At 43.5% G+C, this 18,345-nt stretch overlaps 1 protein-coding gene across 1 annotated transcript in view; it reads right to left on the bottom strand.

Annotated features, from left to right (window-relative positions):
• Positions 1 to 3,670, bottom strand: part of lars2 (leucyl-tRNA synthetase 2, mitochondrial) — an 80,416-nt gene extending 76,746 nt beyond the window's left edge. Inside the window, exons 1-2 of the mRNA XM_042107238.1 lie at positions 3,449 to 3,670; positions 2,061 to 2,305 (exon numbers count right to left, since the gene is read on the bottom strand). Of these exons, the coding sequence (XP_041963172.1) occupies positions 2,061 to 2,294 (234 nt within the window). The 5' untranslated portion in view covers positions 2,295 to 2,305; positions 3,449 to 3,670. The remainder of the gene's footprint in view (positions 1 to 2,060; positions 2,306 to 3,448) is intronic.
• Between the last annotated feature and the right edge of the window lie 14,675 nt (positions 3,671 to 18,345).

Raw genomic sequence — 18,345 nt, 5'->3', positions numbered from 1 at the left:
TACAGGTTTAATGCACTCGCTAGCCTAGCAGGTTTTATGCCCATTTGGACAATGCTAGCACTCGCTAGCCAAGCTAAGTTCATGCCATGAAGCTAAAATTAGTTGATAACAGCTACCGTCACGGCAGTCTACGAACAGTGCCCAGTCTATAAGTAAAACGCTATTGTCAATTCAAGGAAGTGCTATGTTATACAGGTTTAATGCACTCGCTAGCCTAGCAGGTTTTATGCCCATTTGGACAATGCTAGCACTCACTAGCCAAGCTAAGTTCATGCCACAAAGCTAAAATTAGTTGATAACAGCTATCATGTTATGCAAGAAACCGACTAGCTGTTAGCCAATCAGATTCAAGCACCTTAGCTCGTTGAATATTAATGAGAACTGGCGCAAATCGAGCTGAGTCTTCCTGCAGGCTTTCTATACCACGCTAGAATGGACTGAAACAAGGTAACCAAGGCATTTTTTCCACAAATGTTACAGAATCCATGATAGAACTTCAGACATTACCACTAAGTAATGAAATACGTGTGGCAGGGCACCTTTAATAATCGTTGAATACAGACATTTCACCCAGGATTCCATTCTATTGGTCATTGTCAGTACTCCAACGCTGGGACCATCATGGCTGTTCTCCTGGCAGGAGGAGGCCAGGTGTGCCTGCTGTGCCATCTCCAGGGCGTAAGGTGGGAGCGTGTTTATTTTATATGAGCACACATGTGTGTGTGTGTGTGTGTGTGTTTGACAGTTGTTTAATAGGCTAATAACGGCAGGCTATCCACAAACGTTAATATTTAATCACTAGCATGGGAATAAGTGAGGCATTATCTGCATCAGGCTCGGGTCGGGTTCGGACATAGAGATCAAAATGCCTGTCGGGTTCGGGACGGGTTCGGACGCAACTTTGTCGGACACGGGCCGGGTTCGGACAGAAATATTCGGCCCAAACCGCACTCTACCTCTCTTTCTCTCTCTCTCTCTCTCTCACACACACACACACACACACAACACACACACACACACACACACACATAATCTATTTTCCTATTCTGTCCTTCCTCTGTAACAGGCCGGAAAAAAAGGCCGAAACGTTTGTTCACTTACCCCTGTTGCTAGTAAAATAAATCAGTGAGAAAAAAATATTTTTTGGAGTGAAATCTTTGTTTTTTTCTGTAAGTTTCCTGGATCACGCACCCACAAGAAAACAAACGGTAGAGCGCGGTGTTTGCAAAAAACAGGGGAACAGTGAGAAGATGACACTAATAAGGTGGGAATGACATTCCCAGAGAGAGAAAGAGAAAGAGAGAGAGAGACACACACACACACACAACACCTCTACAGGTCAGGACATGGTGGGTATCTTCTGATATGTTTCAGCAAGGGAAGATGGTGAAGAGGTCTAAACGTGTCTGTCTTTGATAGGTTTCTGAGGGCCTTTTCTTTGGTCACCAGCTCCTTTGTAATCTACTGGAAAAGACCTACAGTATATGACCAATGGCAATTGTTTTTAAAGCAGCACTAAACAAGATTTGCTCTCGGGGTCCCCCTACAGTTGAGAAGTGCAATAATAAACAAACTAAATATGCGTATTTTGCAAAAAAGTATTAACATAACTTTGATGTAGTATGAATATAGATATAATAATATAATGTACCGACAGCACATTCAGAATTCCTGAAGCATAGCAGCTCTTTTCTAAAGCTACACTATGCAAGATTTGTACCATAATATAACCTCTACAAAGTCAATTTGATGGCTTTATAGAGGTTTGTAAACTTGACAAACTTGTAATAGGGGAATCGTCCACCTAGGATAGCCAGAGAGCATAGCCGTAGCTGGTTGCGACTATGCGACTTCAAGAATTGTCGACCCGAAGTACGTCCTGTACCTAAACGGTTTGGTACAAATACCTTTACACCCGTAATGCTTGGTGTGCCCACCACCCTCACAGCCACTCTGTAAGGCACAGTTACATTAAGAACTCAGTTATAGGACCGACCCACTGGGAGAGATACCCTGAGAATAGACATATCAAAATAGATCAACTTCCTGTCCCCACCCACCTCCTTTTTGCTGCTCCTCCTCCACTGCTCCTTGATGAGGGGGTGCCACCTCTGCTCCACCTTCCTCCTGGTCTCCACCCGGTAGTCCTTCTCCCACACCCCCGTCTCGCTGTACAGGCTTCGACACAACGCCTGCCTTAACCAGGGCACTGGACAAAGGAGGTGCCCACTACGTATGCCCTGTCTGACCAGGGCCGGTGGGCACAGAGTGACCCTCTTCACCACTGACTGCATGGCAACGCCACCTAGAAGATGCACAGGCATGGGACATATCGGTCAACATGGGCTGTCTGGCATGTCTTTATGCATGAGGGGTTTCAGTCAGTCAGATTTCTGATTTGTCATCTTTTAGTTATCGGAATGAACAATCTTTAAAAAGATTGTTCATTCCGACCAAACCAGGTGAATAAAAAATGGATTTAGATTCTGGTATTTCTATGCTATTAATGCTTAGAAATACTTTAGACTGATAATGGCCTGCTGTTTCCTGCCCTTCATCCTTGTGCGCTAGAAATATAGAGAATGCAAAATTCCTACAAAAGGGGACATGCATCCTTTGCAATTCGTTATTGCCAGTAGTAGCTTTAAGTTTTGGTTGACAGTAAAGAAACAGACTGAACAGAGAACATGATTTAGTCATAGAATCATTTCACTGTTGAGTATGACAATTCAGCTGTGCTGATTCAGATTCAGAGGACAACCCAGAGCTGTCGCCACTCAGAGCTTCCGCCCACGAGCTGCATGAAAACTGCACCACTGAAACAGGTCTGGCTGAGCCTTCTGCACACACAGACACTCACTCTGGATGGCAAAAACGGTGTGGTACAAACGGGTTTAAATCTAGTCTAGTCTACTTTCACTCCAATCATTTAATCAAAAACCTCTACTGCATCGGATGGGCTAACGTTAAACCAGGACTAGGGACAGAAGAGGAAAAAGAGAGACCGAGAAAGACGTTCAAGGTGTGTGGAGATGTGGAAGAGGAGAACGTTTCTATCGTTACAGAAGAAGCAGTGCTGTAGTGTCACTCGAGAGTGATGAATTAGATCCCCCCGCACGCACGCATCCTTGCTGACCCTGATAGGCTACCTACTCAATTTTGTAGGTATTTTTGCAGCACGAACATCACAGGGCAATGTGGATTTCGAGATGCGCGTGTACACAGCGTATTTCCCTGTTACTCTAAATGCCAGTCGACTCAACGACAACTAGTCAAGGACATGTTAACATAGTGCAGTGTTATTTATCTTTTACTATATGACTTTCTTGCCACAGACGCAAATGCATTGTTTATAACCTTCATCGGCTGACATTTTACGAATTTCAGTTTGCTAGAGAGCAAGGAGCTGTAAAAAGAAAGCTAGAAAGCTAACGTAGCTGACACTTACAGTAGCCTACAGAAATTCCCTCTTATTGATGTCCTTGATTTATGGTGAACTCATTCCAATGTTAGCTTAAAGCGGACACACGTTTTTGCTCATAAGACCAAATTCATCCCTCGCTTAGCCTGAATTACTCCGTACTCTTCCGCAAAACATGCTCAGCTGTCAAACTCACACCGCTACAAGGGCGCCGCCATATTGACGAGTCACGTGACGACACCATAGACAGTAGCACTCCACCCACACCCAAACCTGTGTGCAGTTATTCGCATCCCTCCAGTTTACTAAATGTATTACTTTGTTAGGATGTATATGTTTTTGTTATGTTGTGTTATATAAATATATAAATAAACATTAAAACAACTCTATATTTAATTATAAATGTGTAGAAGACTGGGGGGTATTCCAAGTACATGGTTTAGTGACAAACCTGAGTAAGTTAACTCAGAGTAAGTGGTAAACCTCCTAATAGAAGAGCTGTATGGCTTCATTCTCCTGACTAAACAATGCCATAGGGCTCTTGTTGTAGGAGGTTTACCACTTACTCTGAGTTAACTTACCCAGGGTTTCCACTAAACCATGTACTTGGAATACCCCCCTGGCCTGACCTTTGCCATAATTAAAGCATGCATCATTTTCCACCACATATTCAGATGCTTTTTTATCAAGCTGGCTTGGAGGCCTTCTCGATTGGAATTGTAGGCTATACAACAAGACAGTGAAAGCATCTCCCTTGAAATAATATAGGAATAAATAGATATAAAATATAGATACAAAGACATAGGGGGCGGTGGTAGTGTAGTGGTTAAGGAGCTGGGCTAGCGTGCAGTAGCAATTCAATTCCCAGCTTCCACCGTTGTGTCCTTGAGCAAGGCACTTAAACCCAAGTTGCTCTGGGGACAATGTGATCCCTTGTAATATAGCTGGTAAGAAGTGTCTGCTAAATGTAATGTAATGTAAAGACGTCAACAGTTATGGTGTAAAATGGGTGCAGCAGCAATATGCAATACAAACAAGGGTCAAAGCATTCAGTGTTCTTGTCTGGCTCCTTTTCCCAGTCCAGGCTAGCATAATAATATTTATTTAGTGATTAGATATCCCATCCTTAATAGGTTGTGATGAAATTAATCTTGTTGGCCTAAAAGCTTTGTGTATGCAATTTGTTTTTGTTTATTCATTTTTATCTCTGAAAATTATGACTGTTGGTTGATGTGAAAGAGAAGTATAGAATTCCATCTGTTCACTTGCGTGGTATAGGCTATGTATTTTTGTCTAAAATTATGTATGGACTGGAGTCACTTATCTGGTTGGAAATGTCAAAGTTTTGGCAAGGCTGTCATATTGGTTCTGAATACATCATACATTTTCTTATCCATCTAACTGTGGTCAAAGACAAGTATAGACATTACCTACTTCAAAATTATTGAAGATAAATCATTTTGACAGCTTTGTACGTCTATGAGAGAAAAAAGTTTCAGCTTTTTGATGACATCAGTAAGAGCTCGAACATGCAGAAGGTTTTGAGATTTCTCAAGGGCAACACTGACAAACTGTCACCTCCATGTTTTATTTCCCCTTGTCACACTGAAAGCCTTTGTCTGGAAAAGGATCTCCATCAGCTTTTAACAATACCTGTCTGTTTTCTTTTCCTTGCTGTGACTTCAGTTCATTTGCTTGTGAGTGCTTTTCTTGGTGCATAGCCTACTGCCTTGTCAGGCTGTCTACATTTCACTTGCCAGACAATTTATGTTTTTTTTTACCTTGACAGTGTAGGCTAATGCATATTACTGAGCAGTGCAGTTAAATGTCCCATGTTCCTCCATCCATGTGCTGCTTTCAACTGAATTCTGTGTCCTAATTGACTTCTTTTAAAATTGCCTTCATATAGCTTCATATAGCTCTTGCTTGTATTGTTAGTCTAATTTTGAAATATGTCATTGAACTGAACACTCATTTGGTACCAATGAAAGCTTTAACTTCAAATTATACTTTCTCTCTATCTCTCTCTCTCTTTCAGAGCACACTGATACTGGTAGGCATGAAAATTCAGTGTTGGACATTTCTGCCTGTTACCGTAGCAACCCTTTTATCTCTCCAACACCAGATTGTTTTCTGTAGCAGGATTTAGATTTGTGTGTGCCGCTCAGTGTAGCAGATACATAAGCTTCCATTCCAGCTAAGCACAAGAGACATGCCAGATCTCCAACCTTTATGCAAGGTATAATTGTACTCTTTTGTTTCTTTGGGTGAGTGACTGAGCTGAGATCGTCTGACACTGAGATACTTCTGAGATGTATTGCACTGCATGTGTCCTGTCCCAGAAAGACAACATTAGCAGATAAAACAAAAGCCAGGGAGCAAAGAATTACTGTATAAACATATTCAGCAACTCCTTCACATTTGACCATGCAGCCAACTGCTCTTTTTGATAGTGCACCTCTGTGAAAGGCACCAAGCAGTGTTCTTAGGAGAGGTGAGTGTTGGGTGCGTGCGGCAGACTCTGAGCTTTGGCTGGCAGCTCTCTGGCAGCTCGGCAGATCACAGGGAAAAGTGAATCAGTGTGAGAGATGAAGAGATATTGTCTAATAAATGCCATGTCTCTGCCATATTCCTGGAGCTGAACGCTTTGATCTGACATTAGCAGACTGCCGAGTGACACCACAGCTGAGGAAACCAGACAGGCATCTGAAGAGTGCAGACCGACCACCAAAGGCCAAATGGTTGAGATGCTAGTGAAAGTGATACTTCAGCTGTGGTTCATCCTTTCAAAGCTACAACTTTCCGCCAGGTTTGATGAAAATCAGGCCTGTAGTTCCTGTGCAGTCAGACAAATAAACAGGCTAACGGCACCACAATCACCAGGTCCTAAGTGATAATATTTTACAAGGTTGGGTTGGTAAGGGATTAGTTACTTTTTCATTATACTATTTCTTGATAGAAATACAACAAACACGTACAACACCATGGTTGCTTTACAGGTAAGAAGCTATATTAAGGAAAATCTAAAAGAAGAAAACATTGGAAATGAACTATTACATAATTTGTACGCACTGAAGCAGGTATGGAAGCAACCTAAAACACCAGAACTACATCTGTGGTATGATACAATAAACAAAGTATTTGAAATGGAGAAGCTTACATGCATAGCAAATGGTAGTCTGGAAAGGTGGAATACAGAATATTTGTGCTAGATAAGGTGACAAGGTGCTCTGAAAGCAGGGAAGGGGTCAGATAATGTGGACATGATGCATTTCATACATGCACATACACTGCGCACACAGACACACACACACACTCATGCACAAGCACACACACTTTTCTCTGTACTCTCTTTATTTTGCCTGTGTCTGAGTTTCTGTTTTTTGTCTGTGGTTTTTTGCTTCGGCTTGTATGTATACCCTCTGGGTGATAAATGTTGGAAAAAATATTTAAAAAGTAAAATAAAAAATCATCAGGTCCTTGGTGGAGGTTTAAGCGCTTTGGGTTGCACTCTGTGCATAGAAAATGTGCTATATAAATAAAATACTACTTTACTTTTTTACTAGAAATGGTGAGGCATGGGGAGGGAAAGTGAAGATGTGGTCAGTTTGTCCAAAATTAAGGTTTGACCGCCTCTTTCCCCCTCACACATCAGACTGAAATTGAGCCTCTCTGGCCCGAGGCTACTGTACGTCGCCTCCACTGAGGAGAGGAGAATCAAAGAGAAAGAGGACAGGAAGGGGAAGAGACGGAGAGGAAAGAGAATGAAGCCTTCCTGCCGGCTTCCTGTTCTCAGGGCAAAAGAGATACAATAGCTAGTTATACAGCATCCTGAACTCTGACAAGGTCACTGACATACAGAGAGTACAATAAAAACACATTTTGAAAAGCATGATGAAAAGCAATGCAAAGTAGATTAAAAATATATTATTATTATTATATACACTACATTACACTTCCTTTTCACTCATTTTCATTTTTTTTTTTTAAAGATGAATTTTAATGCATGGAAAGATTATTGTAATTACAGCTATTATTTTGAAAATCTTAGGCAGAAGAAGACCGTAATTTTGGTAAGGTTATTGACTAATGGATTGCATTCAGTTAAGAGGATCATTGCAGGTCTGTAGACCATGGATTTACTTATCTTGACACACTTTCATGTTTGGAGTTGGCAAGAGAAATTGTGGCCAAGAAAGTGGGATAGAGTGAATTGGACTGTGTCATTAGTAAAGAGAGGACATTCTGGGGTTAAATAGCAAACCGGAGAGGCCTAAATAACTAGGCAGCTGAGGGCCTTTATTAAACTACATGGCATACCATACCTTTACTTAATCAGTTAGAACATGTGGGATAGGATACAATGCTGATATAGAATAACACAGCACCATTTCATTTCAGTGTCCATTTATGTATTGCCTGCAGGAGAGATGCTTTTTTAGTGGCAGTGGGGGACGAGTTGGAAAGTGGCGATTGTGACGGCTGTTAAGCTCTAAAGAGGTGTGCTGCTGACATGGCCCCCTTGAGTGGCGACGCCCGCTCATTTTAACGATCCCTTTGATTACCGCTCTTACCGCACGAGCTCCTGCAGTGCTGTGAGGATTCCGGCCGCGCAGATTGTAGAGATTTCCAATGATGAGGACTGTCTTCAGGGTTACATCAGAGAGTGCGCGGATCAACAGAAATGGTGCACACACTCTCAAACATGCACAAGTTCACTGCAAGAGAAAGCACATACACACACACACACACATGTACTGTACATGCGCGCACATACACACACACAAACATGTACATGCTCACTGAAGAGAAAACACATACACACACACACATACATGCACGCACATACACAAACATGCTCACTGCAAGAGATAACTCATAGCCTACACACACACACAAGCAAGAATCTAGCGTATTGTAGAATGGAGGAAGGTTTCAGCTGGATTTCATGGTTGAGCTTTAACAAGTCTGGTACTGTGTCATTTCATTGCATACCTTCCTTTATATTAACACTCCATCACCTCCTGGAGTCTGTAATGCATGTTTTACCTGATGAGCTACTGACTGACTTCATGCATTATGCATTTCCCAGCTAATGAGTTTGGAGCTGCTGGGTTTTTGATCAACAACCTCAGTCAGTTTCTACAATGAGCTGTGACCAAACCTAGCTCCTTCCCTGGTTTGTCCTACTCCATTAGTCTCTTTAAACTCAACAGCAAACAGCCAACTCTTGTCTTCCCTATTTAGACAGAGTGGGGTTAAAACCCAACTCACATCAGTGTTTGCAGAGTGCTGTGGATAAATAAGAATGTCTCAAGGTTCTCTAGACAAACTACCTAAAGTATCAAAAAGAAAATCCACACCTATAGTGGCAAGAAGAATCAGTAAAAGAGGACCCATCTTTAACACGGGGAAGTTATACAGCGTCTTGTCTGAAAGTAATATGTTCCCATGAACCCCATCCACATTGCTGTCCACCTGCACAAGAATAGCTGTCTAACCAAGGTAGAGATGTGCACAGAGGCTGATAGTGGACTGAAGTCCTCACATGCCCAATCCGACTGGGAGGTGGGGATATATTGGTTGGCCCCAGTTGTCCAGGGGTGACCTTTCAGTGTAACAGTGATCCATGGCTTCCTGCCATGGGGCCATGAACAGACCTCAGACCGATAGCATCTGACTTAGGCGTGGATGCTGGCCAGATCCTTGCCAGATCGGGCCCACACCCAGCTTCTCTCCAGGTCATTGTGATGGTGCACTGGAAATGGAAAGGGCTGTCAGGAAGCAATCTCACACCATCTCAGCTCCCAGAGACGCATGCCTAGGCTGCTACCGGTGACCTGCTGGAATGGGCTGATAAGTGTGATGTTATTTTCAGACTCTATTTCACCATGGCGGGGATTCAAGAGGGAGGAGTGGGTGGGTGTGTGTGTGTGTGTGTGTGTGTGCTCCACACTGATCTAGAATGAATAAGTCAAAATACACATAAAGGGGCTGCAAGAATACCAGTAAGCCCACCCTGTCACTGATCGAGTGGTGACATATGTTACATGGTGAGGTCCCAGATCAAGATTAGGGGGTGTTTGGGGAGCCAGACTGTAGGGGCATGGGGACAGGGAATAACACACTGGCAAAAGGGGATGTTCCAGTGACTGAGAGATGGTATCAGAGTGAACTGAACCCCCAACTGAGGTTCTGCGCAAGGTTTCCTGATGAAAGGGACTTTTTCCTTAGCCTGGTTAAAACCCACTCACTTACTTTGAAAAGAGTCTGGGGACTCACGATTGGGATACGTTGCCAACACTAGCATGGTGATGAGTGTAGACTTTGCATTGGATACGGGTATGCTGGCAAGACACGCCGCTCCGTCTAGCTTCTCATTTATGTTTACATTTTTGGCAATAAATTAATTTTATGTTATGTTTAGTTCTGTCTGTGTCTAATCTTTAAGTTGAACACAAACAACATGGGTAGGCACTTTTCTCAATGCAGTTTGTCGCTTTCACTTTTTTAAGTCTGAGACAGTCTGGCCACAAAGTCAACTGGCTGAAGATTCTGGAGTAGCCCACCTGTGTCACTAAAGGCCTTCCTGACTGCACTACGAGAGCTGCCATCCCAGCGTCTGGTCAGGGACTTTACTCGGGATAGCTCAATTACTCTGTGTGAAACATCGTCACCGAAGAGCTGCCGAAATGCCTGCCTTGACCAGCGTCTGGATGAGGATGTGCAGTAGGACTGCTGCTTGGACAGTTGATGGCTTTTGCGTTTTCCAGAATAGGAGAAGCCGCTCAGATCAATCGACCTGACACAGAGCTCTTCAGATCTAGCAGCCTGGTGGGACTGTTGAAGGACTCAATGATGTTGCATTCATGTCAGGCAAAGCACTACCATTGCCTGTGGACTCATTGATTGTTTTTGTTTGTCTTTGTCTATGTGAGGTGCTTTGTTCATTTGTTTGTTTCCTGTCTAAATGCCTGTGTACAGGTACGCTGGCGAATCACGCCGCTCCGTCCAGCATTTTGTTTTTGTTTATTGTAAATTATTTGTTCATTTGTCTGTTTTTGTCCTGATGTCTGCATGTGGAGCGCTTTGGGTTAGCGCTTTGGGTTAGCACTTTGTGCATACAAAAATGCGCTTTACAAATAAATGTGACTTGACTTTATTCTAAAAATAATCTGTTATGTCAACATCAGTTGTAAACGTCAACAAACAGACATATTTATCAATCTAGCCAGCACTTTGGCGGTGGCAGGGAGATGCAGGAGTGTGTCTGATCATGTCCTTGTTCTCTGTGTGTCTGACTCATTGACGTGACAACTCCATCCCCCTGTGAGGGAGGAACTCTTCGACACACATCGCTAGCTTCCTTCCTCTCTCCTCACCTCGCAACCCTTCCTGCTATAATGATGTGGTCGGGGGCCAATTTGCTAATTAATGGTATTTCTAATAAGTACAGCTCTGATCTGTTTGTCTTGCTCAAGAACAGTATGGAATTTGTGGGAGTTTGGCGGATGGACCTCCATCATTGAATTGACAGCATGGCTTGTTTATCCGTGTCTCTAAAAAGTTGTTCTTACAATCTAGTGACCTTCAGGTGTGGAGCCAAAAATCATAATACCCCAGTTCAAGTTCAAACCTTAGCATAATAGTGTCCAGATGTTGTAGTAACAAAGTAATGATTTGATAATCCTAAACAGGCTTGCATGGGCTTGCATTAACTAGGGACTTTTCATTTTTTTTAATTTCATACAATCTCTGGTCATGATGGTCAACATAACCGTACATTCTCAGTTAATTTAATACCCAACCAATTTATTTTGTCAATATTAGCTATTTCTTCTGTAGATTGCTAAGATTTGTGGAGACCAGCAACCTTGGGCACCTTCATCTGCCCTTCATTTCAGGTACTGTATAATTCCTCTTTCTTTCTATGCTTCTGTGTAGTCAGCCATGTTCCTGTTTGCCATGTAACAATTACTGCACGGGCCAATTATGGGCCCAGTTTCCTCTAGCCTCTATATCTCCTCTGCACTGGACTTCATTGTTTGGCTGATTTGTTTAATTTCCCTTGAGCTCAATTCAGTTACCTCAGTCAGTAGACCATGTTGCTAGGCCATATTCCGGGGTCAGAAACAGAAGCAGACAAACAATATTAACCATTCCCATCTCCATTCCCTCAGCAATTCACTAATTACTATTCCAGCTTGGAACATAAATATGAAATAATCAACATTGGAGATGCTACATTGTGGCTAACTTCTGCCAGACATAGTCCCTGGCCTGAAATCTGAGTTTCCTCATATGTGAAGCACTGTGACATTTCAAAATAACAAAAATAACAGAACATAGAAGACCTAAGAATGTTATTTGTAGTTGATGTTATTTAAATAATGAAGATACCTTGCTATTCCTTATACTATTTATAACCCTGTCATGTTTTTGCTTCCAACAGATGTTTATTTCTGATCTTGCAATAGGCCTACATCTGCTGTACCTATTAATTCCTTTTATTCATGGGTACTTGTATTGATTTCTCTGCATCAACAGGAGAGCACTTTGGGCTAATTCCTGCTATTTTTTAGCCTGGCCTCTAGCTATTTTTAAATGTGCATCATAAATAAAAGTGACTTGCTGTGACTATTTTTAAAACGAATGACTAAGAGGTCAGTTAACCTGTTACTCATGTATACTCTTATGGATGTCAACAGGCCAGACACAAACATTTATAGAATAACACATCCCATTCAACAAAACAATTATCAGAGGCATAATTGTACCTGCTACCAACTTACTAATTCCAGTCAAAGAAATCTTTCATGCTTAATTCATAAAAGGAATTAAACAGTAACTTCAAGATAACATCAGGTCTCAGAAGAGTGCCGAGGTCAGATGGTTACCATGGTGACACGACTGCAGAGTGACTCGCCACGAGAGCGGCATGAAAGGGGTGCCAGAGTCAGAATCAATGGACTTAGAGGGTCTGGCGCTACAAAGCCGCCCTAGCTCAAATAGCGTGGGGAGAAAAGTCACCCAGCGTCCAATACCTAATTAAACCAGCCGCATGCGTGTATTAAGGAAGCAGAGGGGAGACACTACTGAGCCAAGCCACCGGGGTCATGCCACGTGAAGCCAGCCAGAAGACACTCAATGGGCCCTCTCCCTTTATGGCTCTGAATAAAAGAAATATATTTAAGAAAATGAATCTTTTATACGCTTTCCTTTGGCATGGGAGACTTTTATCTCCGTCCCATTAGCATTTTTGGCGCTGAAGCAATTTACATTTTTATAGCATAATTAATGAGCAGCAAAGTCATTTACATTTCCTCCTCTTTGCGCTGGCACATTGTCTAGAGTGTATCTGGTTTTTAGAAGGGCAGTATTTTGGGATTTTAAATAGTGTGTGTGTGTATGTTTTCTGCTTGTCTTTTTGTATGAATTTATGGTTAAGTTAGTTTGAGAATGTTCTTGTGTGTGTGTGTGTGTGTGTGTTGTGGGCCAAGCAGTTTAAGATGATGACTGTGGGAGTAACGGGGAGGGAAGATTCTAGTAAATGCATCCATGACACACACTGAGTGGACTCAAAGAGCAGTGCTTTTTGGTGGAAATCAAACGTGGCAAATCAGGCAAATGTGTGTGTGTGTCAATCTCTGCCTGGCCCTGTGCTCACACACACAGCAGACCAGGCTCACAAATTAAGCCATTTACGCATCTCACAGCAAAAACAATCCATACAGGTGCCATGTGTATTCTCTCTTGCACATGAAAGGGGGAATGAGGAGTCATTAGAATTTTTATTCCATGAGGAAATAATGAGGGCTTTCCATTGCCTTCATCAAATGAGTAGGCATATGGTGATTGGGCAGCTCTAGCTGTAGCATGCTTTCCAAACCAAACATTCAAAATTCAAAGGTCTATAGATCCTCAATAAAGAAGTAAAATGTTTTAAAAAGGCATTATTGATTATCTCTCCAAACGTTTATGTACAACATAATTGTGACTTTAATAGGAACCATATGCTCAGTGTCTGGATCAGCTGTTGCAGATTACAGTCCAGATAGGGCACTAGTCTAGACATCCATTGAGTGATGTCTGTGAGAGAGGGTGAGATCACCTAAACACTGAAATAAATCAGTTTCATGAGAGAAAAAAGCCCAGCAACAGGCACCACTGAAAGTCGCATGGGTTGGCACAGCAGCATAAGGCACAACTACAGAATAACTACAGGAATCCCCTGAGCAAAGGGAGTCATTATTCGTTCAATTATTCATAGAGTTTCAGTACAGCTGTACAAGCGCCTGCAGTTTGTCAGAAACAAGACGCTGAGCAGGATGTTGTCACACTTGACAAGCAACTTGGAACCAAAAACAAACAAACAAAAAAGTGGCCATGTCTTATCTCATAGGGTCTTTTTCTACCATAAAAGAAAGACACCATAATATATATCTACCTATAGGCTAGTTTGCTTTAAAGTCATTTTACTCATAAATACTTGGACACTTAGAAGTTTCAAAATACTGTCTTGGTCCTTTAATTATTGCAAATGGGTTTGAAAATGCACTTAGTCTACTTGGAGAAGTTTAGTTATTAACTAAATGGTGGAGCATGGGACTCATTATATATATATACAGTGCAACCGGAAAGTATTCAGACCCTTTCAAGTTTTCTACATTTTGCTATGTTTCACAATGGATTCAGTTATTTTTTTCTCTCATTAATCTACACACAATACTCCATACAAAATCAGGTGTTTGGAGTGTTTTGTAAATTTATAAAAAATAAAAGTCTGTTATGGTGCATCCTACTTCTATCAATGGTCTTTGAGATGCTTCTAAAACTTGATTAGAGTCCACCTGTGCCTAAATTAATTCATTGCCCATTATTAGGAGAGGTAGGCATCTCTTTATATACGGTCTCACAGTTGATGGTGTATGTCAGAGTGAAAACCAAGCCACAAGGTCAAGATAATTGTCCGTATACCTGCGAGACAGGGTTGTGTGAAGACACAGATCTGGGGAAGGATAAGAACATTTCTGCAGCATTGAAAGCGCCCCAAAAGCATGGTAGCCTCAATCATTCTCAAATGTAAACGTTTGGAACAACTAACAGTCTTCCTAGATCTGGCCGCTCAGCCAAAGTCAAGTCAAGTCAAGTCAAGTCGGCTTTTATTGTCAATTTCTTTACATGCACTGGTCATACAAAGAATTGAAATTTCGTTTCTTACTCTCCCATGCAGACATAGACATGCTTTAAATACAGACATAGACATACTATGGACATAGCCATAGACAATAAACATTAAATTAAAGTGCAAGACTGAAATATAGAACATGTATGTATCAAAATAGAAATATAGGACATATATATATATAAAAAAAATAGAGGTAGTTGTGTTGTATATTTCTATAGTCTTAACAGTTACATGAAGTTTAAACTTGTGCTTGTGTGACCTGTATATTTACATTGATATGCAGTATGTAGTAATTCAAGTATATCAGGCTTGATGTGAAGCAGCAACACGTTTGGCTGCGCAGTCACAGTGCAGTTCCACATGGCGGTGTTGGGGGGGGGGGGGGGGGTTTGGTAGACAGGATCCTAGTTTCCTAGGTTCCTGGTTGGCTGGTGGGTGGGGGGGGCTGTCAGTGATGGGAGAGTGGGTAGAGTGTTCAGCATCCTGATTGCTTGGTGGATGAAGCTACTTGCCAGTCTGGTGGTGCGGGAGCGGAGGCTCCTGTACCGCTTTCCAGAGGGCAGGAGGCTGAACAGTTCGTGTGCAGGGTGGGTTGTATCCTTGACAATCATTAGTGCTTTGCGGGTGAGGCGGGTGGTGTAAATGTCCTGCAGGGAGGGGAGTGGTGCTCCAATGATCCTCTTAGCTGTGTTAACGGTGCGCTGGAGGGTCTTCCTGTTCTGATCTGTGCAGCTTCCGCCCCACACTGTGATGCTGCTGGAGACGATGCTCTCGATGGTCCCTCTGTAGAATGTAGTCATGACAGGAGGCGTGGCACTTGCCTTCTTCAATTTGCGCAAGAAGTAGAGGCGCTGCTGGGCTTTCTTCGCCAGTGATGCTGTGTTGGTGGTCCAGGAGAGGTCGTCGCTGATGTGCACCCCCAGAAATTTTGTGCTGCTCACTCTCTCCACAGCATCTCCGTCGATGGACAGTGGTGGCAGTTGTTTGTGGCCTCTCTGAAAGTTGACAACAATCTCCTTGGTCTTGCTGACATTTAGCAGGAGGTTGTTGTCTTTGCACCATTTGGCCAGCAGGTCTACTTCTTCTCTGTAGTGAGCCTCATCGCCCTTAGTGATGAGGCCCACCAGTGTTGTGTCGTCCGCAAACTTCACCAGATGGTTGGAGCTGTGAGTGGTTGTACAGTCATGTGTTAGCAGTGTGAAGAGCAGGGGGCTGAGCACACACCCTTGAGGGGCCCCCGTGCTCAGGGTCAGAGTGCTTGAGGTGTTGTCCCCGACACGTACTGCTTGTGGTCTCTGCAACAGGAAATCCAGCAGCCAGTTGCAGAGGGAGGTACTGAATCCTAGCTTGTCCAGTTTGCTGATGAGTTGTTGTGGTATTATGGTATTGAATGCTGAACTGAAGTCTATGAACAGCATTCTCACATATGAGTCTTTATTGTCTAAGTGGGTGAGGGCTGGATGGAGGGCAGAGCAGATTGCATCCTCCGTGGATCGTTTGGCTCGGTATGCAAACTGGAAGGGGTCCAGGGTGGGGGGTAGGGTGGCTTTGATGTGTGACATGACTAGCCGTTCGAAGCACTTCATGATTATGGGCGTGAGTGCTACAGGACGGTAGTCATTGAAGCATGATGGTGATGATTTCTTTGGCACGGGTATGATGGTGGCAGTTTTGAAAAGTGATGGGATGACTGCTTGCTCCAGAGAGGTGTTGAAAATGTCTGTAAAAACATCCTTCAGCTCTTCTGCACAGTCCTTCAACACTCGTCCTGGTATGTTGTCTGGGCCTGCTGCTTTGCGTGGGTTAATGGTGGCTAGTGTCCTCTTCACGCTGGCAGAGGACAGGTACAGGGGTTGGTCGTGGGGGGGAGGTGGGGTTTTCTGTGGGTGAGTGTCATTTTGTGCTTCAAAACGGGCGAAAAAACTGTTCAGGTCATTTAGCAGAGAGGTGTTGTTCTCACAGCTCCGTGGCGCAGGCTTGTAGTCAGTGATGGCCTGTATGCCCTGCCATAGGCTCTGTGCATCTCTGCTGTCTTTGAAGTGTGTTGTTATTTTGTCTGTGTAATCCTTTTTTGCCTTCCTGATGCCCTGGGACAGGTTAGCCCTCGCTGTTCTTAGGCCAGCTACATCTCCAGCTCTGAAGGCTTTGTCTCTGGCCCTCAGCAGTCTGTGGACGTCTCCTGTCAGCCATGGCTTCTGGTTGGCCCGAGTGGTGATGTGTTTTATTTCTGTAACATCATCGATGCATTTGGTGATGTAGGAGGTCACAGTGTCTGTGTATTCCTCAATGTCAATGTGGTTGTTGTGGGTGGCAGCTGTTTTGAAGATATCCCAGTCTGTTGTTTCAAAGCAGTCCTGAAGTTGTGAGACGGCCCCCTCCGGCCACATTCTCACCTCCTTCAGAACCGGTTTGGTGACTTTTGCTCTTTGTCTGTATCGGGGCATTAGTAGGATGCTAATGTGGTCTGATTGCCCGATATGGGGGAGGGGTTTGGCTTTGTAGGCTTCTTTCTGTGGGGTGTAAACAAGGTCCAGGGTGTTTTGTCCTCTTGTTGGGAAGTTTACATGTTGGTGAAATTTTGGTAGTACAGTTTTGAGATTGGCGTGATTGAAGTCTCCAGCGATGATTGTGAAGGCATCCGGATGTTCACTTTGTTGTTCACTGACGGCCCGATACAGCTCATTCAGTGCCATGCTCCTGTCACTGTTTTTGTTGCTGGGGGGGATGTACACCGCGACCAGCAGAATCGCGGTGAATTCCCTGGGGAGGTAGAAGGGTCGGCACTTAATAATCATAAACTCCGCCAGTGGAGAGCAGTGTCTGTGTACTACCGTAGCGTCTCGGCACCAAGCATCATGTGTGTAAACACAAACTCCTCCACCACGTCTTTTGTCTGCTAGGGCTCGGTCTGCTCGATAGCACGTTAGCTGCTCCAGGTGTATAGCAGAGTCGGGGATGTTATCGTTGAGCCATGATTCAGTGATAACAGTCACGCAGCAGTTACTCACTGTCTTGTTTGCTGATCTTAGCAACCGAATGTCGTCCATCTTATTGTCCAGTGATCTTACGTTTGCCAGGAATATGGATGGTATTGCTGGGCGAGTTGGGTTGGCTGCTAGCCTTGTTCCGACTCCAGCTCGCTTGCCTCTCTTCCTTGTCCTGGCACACCGCTTGCGGTGACGCCGGCCAGGTGAAGCAGACGGGTCCGTTGTTGTGGTAGGCAGGCGAAGTATTCCCAGTTCAGCCAGCGTCTCTGTTTTTATGTCCAAAACATCGATACTGTTGTTTTCCTCCCGTATCTGCAACAGTTGCTGTCGGCTGTACATGCGTTCCGACGTAGTTTCATGCGATAAACATTCCGAAAAACACATTTTAACAACAAAAAAACACTGCACGTTCAGGAGAAGCAAGGAGTCGCTGCATCTACATGCGCCACTCAACCGGAAGGTCAACTCAACCAGTCCAGATTGGAGAACAATTTGCCAGCTGCCAAACTGAGTAATCCGGAATGAAGGGCCTTGGTCAGACAGGTAACCAAGGACCCAGTGGTCACTATGAATGAGATCCAGAGTTCCTTTGAGAGGATGAGAGAAGCGTAAAGAAGGACAACCATCAGTGCATCACTCCACCAATCAGGCCTTTATGGTAGAGTAGCCAGATGGAAGCCATTTTTTGCCAGGACTTTGCCAAAAAGCACCTGAACGACTCTCAGACCATGACAAGTAAAATCATCTAG

This window comes from Alosa sapidissima, chromosome 10, assembly GCF_018492685.1.
Source record: "Alosa sapidissima isolate fAloSap1 chromosome 10, fAloSap1.pri, whole genome shotgun sequence".
Lineage (NCBI taxonomy): Eukaryota > Metazoa > Chordata > Actinopteri > Clupeiformes > Clupeidae > Alosa > Alosa sapidissima.
Note: the sequence above shows the minus strand (reverse complement) of the source record. Positions and strands in the feature narration are given on the sequence as shown.